The sequence below is a fragment of the Pleurodeles waltl genome, chromosome 9, assembly GCF_031143425.1.
Source record: "Pleurodeles waltl isolate 20211129_DDA chromosome 9, aPleWal1.hap1.20221129, whole genome shotgun sequence".
In the NCBI taxonomy this organism is placed as follows: domain Eukaryota; kingdom Metazoa; phylum Chordata; class Amphibia; order Caudata; family Salamandridae; genus Pleurodeles; species Pleurodeles waltl.
Window position 1 is genome coordinate 306,663,112 of NC_090448.1, and position 13,746 is coordinate 306,676,857.

Consider the following 13,746-nt stretch of genomic DNA (forward strand, 5'->3'; position numbering starts at 1 on the left):
TGCGAGGGATTGGTTTCTTTATCTCCAGATTCGAGCGAAATTTAAAGAACAGTATTCCGTATTTCCCTGCGCACCCCCTGAGTGTCAGGCTTTGACAGTTCTGCTAGCTATGGGATCATGTCAACATCTGGTTACTCGCTTGTATACAACAATACAGGCTACGGCCCTGCATATCACGCTAGAGATAAGGGACGCCTGGGAGGGGGGATTTGAGAGACAAAAATTGCCCCCAAGGAATGGGCCTTCTGCTGTGCATAGGTTAGGGATCTTACCTCTAATGGCCGTTTGCATTCTAAGTTTCTACACCAAGTATACTGCACTCTGCTCCAATTATGTGCGTGGGGACTATCTCAAAATCCAGATGTGCCCGTTGTGGCATCTCTGAGTCAGATTGCATCCAATGTACCCCACTATAGCTATTTATTGGTCCCAAATATTTCAAGCTCTATCTCAAGTGATTGATGTGGTACTTTCACCTTTGCCTAGGCTGGCTCTACTGGGTTACACTTTAAATATAGTGCAAGAAGAGCTCCGATATGTGTCCATTGCCCTACTGTTGGCAAAGAGATGGGTGGCTTGCCATTGAGGGAGGGCCAATATGCCTGTGATGACAGAGTGGTTGCATGACTTAACATATTGTCAAGAACAGCTGGACATGTATTATCTTTTTATTCCGCCTATGAGCAGGCCGAAAGACATTTTGGATCTGCTGCGTAACTGTCTCCTCTGGAAAGGCACGCTTGCTCCTGGTGGTCACCCAGGCTGACAGTACTGATAAGGATGTTCTGCTTGCTAACAGGTGGACATTAATGTGGGATATGTGACTGATATGTCTAGTATTGTATTTACCCTCCACGTTTGAGGTGGTTGGTCCGTGGTGATGTAGCCGTCTTTGATTATTAATGTCAATCTCTGGTTCATTGTTTATAGCAACGCTGAATTCTGTGTTGTGCTGTAATGCAAGGCATTGTCCTGGGGATTCCTGGGGTTTGTTCATGGCAATATTTTTTTCTATTGCTTTGTTATTCTAAGCTGTTTTATCTACCCAATGCAAATTAATAAACAAAAAGCTAAAAAATATATTTTTGAAAAACAAAATCTGCAATAAACGTATTGCAAAATATGGCAAAAAAAAGGTTTGTTGAGGAGTCAGAATCCTACCAGTTTATCATTGGCATATCAAGTGTTTACTTAGGTCCTGCCATGATTTCTGTGCATCTTGTTTGGTCAAGGTTGATCTCTTCCTGTATCCTGGTGATTGTCTGACCAGCTCACCACAGTTGCCTTTTGTTAATCAGGTTCAGACAGCAGACCTTTAAATCCATCTGAGATTTCAATCAAGATTGCCAAATTGCTGTTCTTCAGTTGTCTTCCAATCTTTGCTGCATATTTGAGCATAGACCTCCAGAGAGCCTTTCACTAGAACCAGAACACCTGGCACATTCTCACTTTGGGGCTGATTTAGACCCCTACGGGTGGTACTCTGTCTGTCTGGGTGGTAGAAGTCATCTCTTCCACCACCCTGGTCAGACTGGTGCCCCCTAAATTAAGAGATTACTGCCAGCCTTGCAATACTTTCTGTGTGGCATCTGTGAAGGCACTGAAAGCTTGGTTTGTGACTGTTGCCTTGTATGCAGCAGTGCACCAAACCTTTTGATTTACAGAAACAAACTTCAGAAGTAGATGTTTGTTTCTGAAAAACAAAAAAAGGCTGCCACACCCTGTGACTTTTTTTTTTCCCCGGGGACGGGGCAGCAATTCTTTTTCTGGTTGTTTTTTTCTGGTTGTGACAGCCAGGTTTTACCTGGTGATGATGGGCAGAAGAAGAGAATACATCAGGTTGTCTTCTGTCAATAGGGTCGGTGGTCTGATTCTCTTATTCCAGTAGACCCTAGTCTGCGGAGCTGTTGGAGTAGTTTTCTTATGACGGAGTTAGCGGGGACATTGCTGTCAGAAAACTGATGATCCACTGGACTTGTAATTTAAGGTTCTCAGACAGTTGGCCTGTTCGTCTCCAACTTACTTCTGATTCCTCATTAGAGAGGGGCATTCATGCCCTTTCTGAGCTCCTGTGTCTTCAAAACCTTGGAGGGGCATTACGAAGAGTTGATATGTAATCTGCTATGACACATAACCTTCCCATTGGTTATTGGCTCCCTTTCTAAAGTGTGGTCTAGCGCCTACTCAATTGAGTGTGATGGCAGTGTGTCTTCCCTCAGTTGGGGAGACCACTTGGACAACAAAATATAGAGTTTTGTTCTGCTGCAGAACAGATGTTGCATAGCAGCTTGTTTATTGGAGCAGAGGGTGATTTGTGTGATGCTAAAGTTCTCTCTACCTTCGATTGGTGAACTGACAATTCATCAGGTGATCATAGAAGCACAGTTGCAATGCATGTTATGAGCAGTAGGGCAGTGTAGACCAGGCTTTTTTCTTAAGAAGCTCTATAGCGTTGGTCCCTGTTAAATTTTGTTTTTCTTGTTGCACATTACTCAGGGGGTATCCTGAACCAGAGCTCGAAAAATCCACTCGACCACTCGCATTGGCGAGTCTTATTTGACAAGGTTGAGCTATTTTTAATACTTACTCTTCCCTTCTGGTGAGTCGACACTGAAAAGGTGTAGTGTTCAGTTGGAAAGTGGATGGGCAATAAAAGATCCCTGTTCTGTGTTCACAGTCAGAGGTCAAAAGTCAGTTTTTCTTACAGTTAATTTTCCTTCTGACTTTCCAGAGTTCCAGGACTTTCTAAGGTGAATTGTGTGAACTGCTGCTTAGAATGTAAAAGAAAAGGATATAGGGTATCAGTTTTTTCCTAACACACAACATTTAAATGACTAAGTCAGCTGTGCAAACATTAAAAAAAAATATTTCAGTAGTTGTGAAAGCCCTTTTTTATATTCCTGTGTGATGAAAAAATATTTTAATAGGATGAAAACAAACCAGAATACTTTACATGTTGTTGTGCAAATGATATGTTTTCTGAAACCCAATTTTCACAGATTGTTAATACACTATATAGTTTTATCAGTAAAGCTGCATGTTAGTGGAGAGGTTTTTGCATATTTCTTGGAAAATTACTGTGTGTCGGTGACAATATGTTACCACTTCATGGTTTAGTAATATATTTATTAAAATCGAGTGTTTAAACAAACTGAGAAACACTCCTGCCCTGATGGCAATGTTGTAGGTAAACTAAAAGAAGTCTTAGATTATGTGGGCTAGACCTCATGGGTATGTGGGCTAGATTGTTGTGATGCATGCAGCAAACGGTAGTCTGCTTAATTAAACAAGAGGTTTTTTCGTACTGCAGAAATGCTGAGCTTACATATTTGAAGGTGCAGTCATATGTAAGAACTAAGAAAAAGGCGATAGGCTGTCTTAGTTTGGACTCTTGCTCTGGGCAAGTCTGCTGGTTCAAGGATGAACAGTACTTATGTTTGTAGGCGGCTATGCCCATCCTACAACAAGTCACAACTGTAATCCCAACCCCTCCGGCTCACTAGCAGTACCTCACCAAAAACCCAAACATTTAAAGGTGATTTGTGGCAGCCATTAGGCATGGACTCAGAAGTATGACATCTCAGGGATTATCGTGGTTAACCAGAGATTACCCCTTTCTCACAGATATATCATGTCTCAACCAAACACAGGCAATGACGAAGATGCAGCAATGTTTCAATAGTTTTTATTTAATACAATATGGTAAGTCGCATGGGCTGCAATGATTAGGATAATGAACAGTTCAAGAAATAGAATTGTAAAGACGAGAGTCATGATTATGAAGACCCCACACCATCTTGCGTTAGCATGGAAAGACATAAAGTATATCATATGTCCTCGTACCCTATTGTGATAGGCCTAACCTTCTACCTAGAGGAGAGCTGGGTATGTTAAACCTAATCTGCCAATGCCATGCCCCTGGAAGGGGCCTCCAACCCTGGTTACCTTGAAATGAGGTCTCAAGCTCAGACTTCGGAAGAACACGAAGTCCGGGTCAGCGTCAAGGCGACGTGCAGCATCGATAGCAGCGATGGTATCCGGTCAGAATCCCTCTGATTATCTGTCTAAAGTGTGATGTATTTATACAGATATACTTGGACCCCTGACATAGGTTGTTCCAAAACAATAGATAACACCACATACTTGGGACAGTAATTTCTAATGTGAGCACCTACAGTTTGTTTGTCTTTGTCTCATGAGTTGACACCTTAGTGCGGTGACACTGATAACATAACTCTAAGCAAAAGGGCCTAACTATAAACAAGACAGCCATCTTAGAAGAATTAATTAAATAAATGGTCTAAGACGGCAGGCTAAGTAGGTTAAAAGCCACTAAGTTACGGGGGCACGAGTCTGCAAGCCAAAGGCTAAGCCAACTCCTTTTATCCCATTAAAACAAAATAGGATTCAATACAAGACTGTAAACTATTTGCCTAGGATCACACAATTTGAGACCCGTTTATGGGTAAGTGCATTACAGCTAGGTCGAGTAGATTATTTAAGTTACTTGACCTGCAGGTCTAGTAACTTTTTATAATTGTTCGATCCCTGTGAACATAAAGGATGAATGTAATGAAATGAACAGTCTGCATTTCTGACCACCGATATGACCATCTTGTGTAAGTAGTACTTTTCTTGAAAGGCTGCCCCTGTTTGCTCTTGCCTGCTGTCTTTCCGGTTCCACCGTAGGATCTGAATTTACTTTTGATGCTTCTAATGACATTGTGGTTTGAGTCTACCCATAGCTGTTTGAGATTGTTTACTTTAAAAAAAAAAATGTTTTTGCATCAACAGTCTGCAAACACTAACCTTTATCAGTAGTTTCACAATGCTGGTTGTTTTTTCTAGCCAAAGTGATCTCTATTTTTCACATGGCTCAGTTTATAACTGCTCGTTTTCTTTCTCCCTCCTCGCCTTTGTAATGAGGAGAGGAGATTGCATTGGTTGGACCCTAGAAATCCTTTAGCTTTTTTATGGTTAGGACCAAAGACAATTGTTTAGATCATCTGTTAGTTTTGCAAGGCCAAAAAAGGGTAAAGCTGTTCATGTGTATGCTTTCGTGCTGAATTTTGTATTAAGGTATTCTATGGTAAAACTGGAAACTTCGCAATTGTATAGCGCACTACTCACCCGTTAGGGTCTCAAGGCGCTGTACGCATACCGCTGCGGAACCCCTCCTGGCTTTTCCCTGTGCGGTACCCACTCCTGGACAGCCCCAGGGTGAAGACAGGCATCCAAGCGCTGTGAGTGCCGTTGTGGAGATTAAGCAAGCTATTGCCTAGAGTTACAAAGTGGGGTGTGTTAATTAGATTAGGCACTGAGGCGAGAATTATCTGGTCCAAGGGAATTGAGCCCAAGACCCGCCGAGGTGGGAATTGAACCCTGGTCCCAGGCCAGATCTCTGCATCAGGGTCTGCCGCTCTAATCATTGTGCCACACTTCTCCACTCAGATACTCAGGAGTGGAGTATAGGGTATTTTGACAGATCAGTGTTGTGTGATTTTTTTTTTTTTGTGTGTTACTATCTTCAGGCCCTTCTCAAAGGTTATTATTCTTCGAATACTCATTAAAAATGTGAGAAATCTCTTTAAAAAAAGTTACTTTCAGTAATCCCTCTCCAAATATGTTTCCATGCAGTTTCCTCCGGTCTTCTTCCCCACTGTGAGCAATTGGTTTGTAGCTTTATTTCAGTACGTTTTCACTGTAATTATTAATTGATTAGGTGGTCAGGATACTGCTCTTTTTTTCATCTTCATCGCTTCATGGTCTTATGTTATTCCTCTTATGAGTGGAAAAACCTAAAGAACTGATTGCTGCACATCAGGTGGTTCCTCGTAAAGCCCTATGTCATTATGACTGGAGACAGTGTGGAACTCACCTAGAAGGACATGGCCTCACCCACCCCTGCGGTAGCACTATTGGTATGATGAGTTTCATAATCCAGTCTCACACATGGTGATGTTCAGAAGGTAGGTAATTTGAGGGAAGATAGACTATCCACTAGAAACACTTACTGAAGCTTGTTGTTTTGCATAATGTAACACATTATGAATTATAGGCAGGTTCGAAAGCGGCTTTAAATAGGTTGTTGCTGTCTTCAGTCTACAAACTGAAGATTACAATTTTAATTCACAGTACAGGTTTACTATTTCATCACACTATTTGCACCTTGAGTCTCCCATTCATACTAAGGTACTGAAGATTTACACAGGACTTGTGAGAACAGTAATGGCGTGACTGTACTATTAAGGACTTAAACATTTCCTATTTAAAGCCAAGAAAGCTTCTGTGACTTTCAGTGTTCTTATACAGTGTGAGTTATTTCTCGAATGTGGTGGATCTGCAATGTTGTACTGTCTTATTAACTGTTATGCTTGTTAGAATCTTAACAACCCCAAAATATACAGATGAGTGGTCAAATTGCAAATCTCTAATCTTTTGATTCTAGTGCACAATCTAATGACAGAATTGAAAACAATATAAAAATGTATTTGGAAGAAGTGAAGAATGTGTTTCACACAATTTTGATCTAGACTAGTTACTAGCCAGATATATACTTTTTTGTATTTACTTCCCTTATTTCCTCACTTTACACTGATTAGATTTTTCTTGTGTTTTACCTTAGTGCTGTCTTGTTTTTTGTAGGAACTTTGTATTTCCTCCCAAAGACGTGTTTAATTTGGATGTTGATGAGAGCCAGGGAGTTATTGTCATCAACCTACTACCACTGCTCTCCCAAGAATTCCTCACTCAAGGTCTGGATAGCAAATTGTCTGCAGGCAAAGGGCAAAAGTGAGTGTTCTTTTATTGTTTGCTTAAATAAGGTATGTGATAAATCCGTTGTAGGGACCATTGCTTTGATTTATCTGGATAAATTGAAAATGCATTCTGTTATCATTATTGTGTAAGTTCTCCTTCCCATAAAAGTTTATGCTCAGTAGTACAAGATGAACTTAGTGCTGAAATAAATCATATGTGAGCTCTGCCTTTTTCTTTGTTATTTTTAGAAATTATATACTCTGTAGGTTTGCTGCCTTGGTCATGGCTCTCACTCTTCTGTAGCTGCTCTAAAGTGTGAATTATCCACAGACTTGCAGAATTACACTACATTACTATGAGCCATGCATTATTTTTCTTATGGTGCCCAGTTTGGTGGCATGGAACAACCATGTTGGGCATCTGTAGCTCAGGGTCCGACTGTACCTGGCCCAATATATAACTCAGTCACAGAGCTATTCAGGACAGCACACACTGCCACCTTTCAGGAACACTTCTTGTACATTGCCGTAGTGGTTCGCATGTGTATGTGAGGCGACTGCTCTCTGACAGGATATCAGAATCCTCAATTCCAGAAATAGGGTCAGTAAAGAAGAAACTGAAAACAGTAAATCTTTTGGCCTACGTAGTTCAATGAAATTAGGAAACTTGAATTTATGCTAGATGCTGACAAATGGAGAGGCATGAGGAGTTGATGAATGTCTTCGAGCGCAGCTAATTTGTCACAGAATATCAGCTCTATGAATAACATGATTTACAGTCTCCTTGCAAACAATGAATTTGAGTATCATTATGTATAATGTTCCAAATATTAGCCTCTTGTATTGAGTCTTCCTTCAACAATTGGAAAATCCTACTAGAAAGAAACTAAACAGGGAGTTTGGCAGCTGAATGCTTCTGCAACATTGCTTGCATCTTTATTTTGTACCAAGCCCTTGAGGAATGCAAACTAATTTAAACACTTCTCTACACTGTTTTTTGAAAGTCAGGATGGAGTTGCATGTGGACTAGTCAAAGGGTCCTCTTAGCATAGAGTAGCCAACTTGTTCGCTAGTTGTGGAGACCACTAGAGTGGATCTTGAACTATTCCTTTCTGTTTTATTTCTACCTTCCCCACCCTGAAAACTGAAGGATAAGCAGTATTATTTCCACAGGTTTAGAATGAGAGGAAAAATGAATCTCTCACTTAAAAATGAAAGTCTGCATCGTGGGTTGTTGTAGTTCACATGCTTGAATCTATTCTGCCATCAGTTGTTGAGTTTGGATCAACTTGTATGCTTAAGGATTGAGTTTCGGTTTCTGTAAGAGGCTGGCCTGGCTTATAGTGGGTACCTTGTGGTACTTACACCTTGTGCCAGGTCCAGTTAGTAGAATAGAGGTGTTCTAGCAGCTTAGGCTGATAGAGGTAGCTATAGCAGAGAAGCTTAGGCTGAACTAGGAGATATGCAAAGCTCCTACTATACCACTTACATCATATAGCACTATATCATAAGAAAACACAATACTCAGAGTTACTAAAAATAAAGGTAATTTATTTTAGTGACAATATGCCAGAAGTATCTCAGAGGATATCCTCACTTAGGAGGTAAGTAATATACACAAATGATATGTACACAACCCAAAAACAGGTAAGTAACAGTTTGAAAAGTAGTGCAAACAATGTAGAATCACAATAGAATGCAATAGGTAGAAATAGGCCTAGGGGCAACACAAACCATATACTCCAAAAGTGGAATGCGAACCACGAATGGACCCCAGGCCTAGTGTTGGTTGTAGAGGGTCGCTGGGACTGTTAGAAAACACTAAGGGTGCCCAAGATACCCAACCCCAAGACCCTGAAAAGTAGGAGTAAAGTTACCCTAATACCCCAGAAAGACAGTAAAGTCGAAATAGGAGATTCTGCAAGGACAACAACTGCCTGCAAAACATTGAAGACGGATTCCTGGGACTGAGGACCTGTAAAGGAAGGGGACCAAGTCCAAGAGTCACGCAAGTGTCCAGGGGGGGGTAGGAGCCCACTAATCCCCAGATGAAGGTACAAAAGGGCTGCCTCCGGGTGGAAGAAGCCAAAGATTCTCCAACAACAGAAGGTTCCAGGAACTTCTCTTTTGGTCAGAAGATGTTCCACTGTGTGCTGCAGGATGCAGAGTTGTTTCCACGCAGAAAGACCACAAGCAAGCCTTGCTAGCTGCAAGGGTCGCGGTTGAGGATTCTGGGTGCTGCTAGGGCCCAGGAAGCAGGAGACAGCGGTGGGCACTCAGCAACTCAGAGAGCCCCCGCAGAAGCAGGCAGCACCTGCAGAAGTACCGGAACAAGCACTTAGAAGATCTGAGGACAGCGGTCGACTTAGAGTCACAAAGGAGGGTCCCACGACGTCGGAATCCAACTCAGCGAGTTGGGCAATGCAGGACGGAGTGCTGGGGACCTGGGCTAGGCTGTGCACAAAGGAAGTCTTGGAAAAGTGCACAGAAGCCCAAGCAGCTGCAGATCACACAGTACATAGGATTACTGTCTGGCGTGGGGAGGCAAGGACTTACCTCCACCAAATTTAGACAGAAGGGCCACTGGACTGTGGGAGACACTTGGACCCAGCTCATGTGTTTCAGGGACCACGCTCGTCAGGATGAGAGGGGACCCAGAGGACTGGTGATGCAGAAGTTTGGTGCCTGCGTTGGCAGGGGGAAGATTCTGTCGACCCACGGGAGATTTCTTCTTGGCTTCCAGTACCGGGTGAAGGCAGACAGCCCTGAGAGCATGCACCAGCAGGAAACAGTTGAGAAAGCCGGCAGGATGAGGCGCTACAATGTTGCTGGTAGTCTTCTTGCTACTTTGTTGCGGTTATGCAGGCGTCCTGGAGCAGTCATCGGTCGATCCATGGCAGAAGTCAAAGAGGGAAGTGCAGGGGAACTCTGGTGAGCTCTTGCATTCGTTATCTGGTGAAATACCCACAGGAGAGACCCTAAATAGCCCACAGAGGAGGATTGGCTACAGAGAAAGGTAAACACCTATCAGGAGGGGTCTCTGACGTCACCTGCTGGCACTGGCCACTCAGAGCTGTCCATTGTGCCCTCACACCTCTGCATCCTAGATGGCAGAGGTCTGGGACACACTGGAGGAGCTCTGGGCACCTCCCCTTTCCTTTGTCCAGTTTCGTGCCAGAGCAGGGCTGGGGGGATCCCTGAACCGGTGTATACTGGCTTATGCAGAGAGGGCACCATCTGTGCCCTTCAAAGCATTTCCAGAGGGCAGGAGAGGCTACTCCTCCCAGGCCCTTCACACCTATTTCCAAAGGGAGAGGGTGTAACACCCTCTCTCAGAGTAAATCCTTTGTTCTGGCTTCCTGGGACCAGACTGCCCAGGCCCGGGGGGGGGGGGACAGAAACCTGTCTGAGGGGTTGGCAGCAGCAGTAGCTGCAGTGGAGACCCCGGAAAGTTAGTTTGGCAGTACCCGGGCTCTATGCTGGAGACCCGGGGATGCATGGAATTGTCCTCCCAATACCAGAATGGTATTGGGGTGACAATTCCATGATCCTAGACATGTTTCATGGCCATGTTCAGAGTTACCATTGTGACGCTACATATAGGTATTGACCTATATGTAGTGCAACCGTGTAAAGGTGTCCCCGCACTCACAAAGTACGGGGAATTTGCCCTGAACAATGTGGCAGCATCTTGGCTAGTGCCATGGTGCCCACACACTAAGTAACTTTGTACCTAACCTTCACCAAGTGAGGGTTAGACATATACGTGACTTATAAGTTACTTAAGTGCAGTGTAAAATGGCTGTGAAATAACGTGGACGTTATTTCACTCAGGCTGCAGTGGCAGTCTTGTGTAAGATTTGTCTGAGCTCCCTAAGGGTGGAAAAAGAAATGCTGCAGCCCATAGGGATCTCCTGGAACCCCAATACCCTGGGTACCTAGGTACCATATACTAGGGAATTATAAGGGTGTTCCAGTGTGCCAATGAGAATTGGTAAAATTAGTCACTAGCCTGCAGTGACAATTTTAAAAGCAGAGAGAGCCTAAACACTGAGGTCCTGGTTATCAGAGCCTCAGTGATACAGTTAGGCACCACACAGGGAACACATACAGGCCACAAATGTATGAGCACTGGGGTCTTGACTAGCAAGATCCCAGTGACACATATCAAACATACTGACAACATAGGGTTTTCACTATGAGCACTGGGCCCTGGCTAGCAGGATCCCAGTGAGACAGTAAAAACACCCTTACATATACTCACAAACAGGCCAAAAGTGGGGGTAACAAGGCTAGACAGACGCTACCTTCCTACAGTTTCACAAATCTCTTGTGAGCATATAGCTGAACCCTACAATGCTTCACCATACAGTCTCTATGTACTGAAATGTGTGTTTTGACCACTGACTTCGTTTTGCACCACTTTGAACTTGGCTGAGCTGCCCACCGTCACATCAGTGTTCACTAGTTACAGACTACATTTTATATTCAGTTTAGCCTTAGATTAATTCTGCATATTGACTTTATCGTAGCATTAGACACTGCCATGTTAAAGGCTGCCAGTGATTTTCCACGTTGTCTGTCTGTTTTCGTGCTTTTTCTCACCAAGGGCTTTGGTTGATAAGGATGTACTCAAACGGCAGGGAACGGCCTTGCTTTGACTTTACATTTTGGGATTGTGGCCAAACTCCAAAGTGTTATTTTCAAAGCATACCGAAACTAGCCAGCATGTTTGAAACCTTTGTGGGCAACAGGAGGGGTTTTTCCAGAAAGCTCCTTTGTTTTTTTTAAAGATATAAAACAGACCCATTGCGACAGTGAGGGATTCTGAGGCCTCAATCAGGATTCATACGTCAAATGCCTGATACAGATTTCCCGTGAGGGTGGAGATCTCTCTTTCTCACAGTCAAATGGGGTCATATGCTTGCTGGAAGGAGTAAGATGAAGCACCTGACAGGCCCTATGGTGATGCATTTTTATTAATCATTTGCTTTGCATTATAATATAGATACATATATTTGCTGTCTATATTGCAGTGGAGCATCATTTTGGTGTGTTTTCTTTTCATTGCTGTGACTATTTTTAAACATGTGCTTTCAACATGCTAATCTCCTTTTGGGAACCTTGCGTAGTGAAATAATAAATGTCTTCTTTGGACTAAGAAAGGCATTCCAGAGATTTTTGTCAGCTCGGTCATTAGTGAAAAGCAAAACACTCCACCTTTGATTATTTGTTTTGTTTTTCTTTATTGGGTTTGGAGTTAAACTGTGCTCAGTCTTTGAGGCTGAATTGCTCCTAGAAACTTTGAGTTTTATTTGTTGCATCCAGAAGAGGATGGCACATAAAAAAAACATCCACTACTTCGTCGGTGCACCAGATGTGAACAGCTTTCAAATCAGTACTCCATTGACCATCAAATTCCAATACTTCTTTTCCAGGTTGTAGGAAAATGTTTCCTTGTAGGGGCAGGAGGAGACAGTTGTAGGTGCGTAGTGATGCAAAATGTGCCACTTAGAGTTTATCTTTGAAGTAACATATCATGCGCGGTTGGCGCTGATCACAGAGAAAACAGTTCGGCATACAATTTTTGTTAGTGGTAATCTACAATCCGCAACTTTTCTGATAGTAGGTGAGCTTATAAGGCTTCCTTGTAGTTGAAAGGCCAGGAAGAGATAATTTCTGGGCCATATAAAGATATCCATGTTACAGAGGACATGTATATTTCTTGAGTAACAGAGGTTTGATTCTTGGATGACAAGGGATCACATTATATTTATGTGCTGTCAATGAAACAAAAACACAGAGGTCACTGAGGCTCCTGTTATGAAAAAGAACACCATCAAAGAAGAGGTACTTGATATACATACCATGTATAGTAGAGTCGGAGAAGACTGACTCAGTCTCGACTGTAGGCACCTGAGGATCCTATAAGCTTTCTTGAACATATAAGGAGTTTTAGTCAGAAATATCCCTTTGAGCCCTAAAAAGAGCCTGAACATATTTCAGGTGAATCTTCGACCAATACACATCACGCTATAGCAGAGAAAACAGATTCTCGAACGAAAATGCAAAGCTGTTTCTCAAGATCCTCTCCATTAGAGGCAGTGTCCTGCGTAATTTCCTAATGATCCCTAAAAGACTCGAAAAGAGTCAGTTATCCATGACACAAAAGAAAACACCATTCAAAAAGGGTTAGCTGATTGTAAACGCAGATGAAAAAAGGGTGACAACGGGTATAGCTAGCTCCGTGTGCACTCCCATGATCTCCTCAACATGTACAATCACTTTCAATAGGAACCTGTCAGACATCTTTAACATCTCCAATGGAAGAGTAGACCCACAGAAGAGAATTTTAATGTATGAAAGGTCATTTCCAGTACTTGTGTTAGACGTCACTGACACCGCCTGACAACAAATTAATACCAGTGTATTCTGCGTACCTACGCATGGGCACTCATTTCCAGGTTCTTTTTCCCTGAAGATCAACAGTATTAACTAGACTCGCCTTTCAGTGGGTCCCATCTGTGTGGCCATGAAGCACTAAAGAAAAGAAAGATGCATACCTTGTTAAATTCATGGGCACCTTGCATCCACCCCCCCACTTTCAGCACTGAAAAGCGCAGTCTACCCCAAAACAGATAACCAATAACAGCAGTCCCTTCTGCAACAAGGCCTTCAAACACAAACTGGTCAGCCCCACGTATTTCAAAAGCAAAGTTTTTTTGTGAAAATAGCAAGAGTCCACTACACGTGGAGCCTTTGCCGCCTTAACATAGTGACTCAGTCAACATTCTCCATGATCATGGTGTTCTGGAGTTACTGAAAGAATCCCATCAAGACTGAAGTGCATCAACAACAAACTGATGGGTGTTGTCTGCAGTACAGCTCAATTAATCAATGCAGTTTATGCACTTTCCTACAATTAGCATAAAACACAAAGTCCACAATGATCGCATTCCTCTTTTGCTAAAACAAATTTACTCATTCC

At 42.8% G+C, this 13,746-nt stretch overlaps 1 protein-coding gene across 1 annotated transcript in view; it reads left to right on the forward strand.

Annotated features, from left to right (window-relative positions):
- FANCD2 (FA complementation group D2) overlaps positions 1-13,746 on the forward strand; it is a 1,182,674-nt gene that overhangs the window by 459,766 nt on the left and 709,162 nt on the right. The window contains exon 23 of the mRNA XM_069206781.1: positions 6,646-6,792. Within this exon, the coding sequence (XP_069062882.1) occupies positions 6,646-6,792 (147 nt within the window). The remainder of the gene's footprint in view (positions 1-6,645; positions 6,793-13,746) is intronic.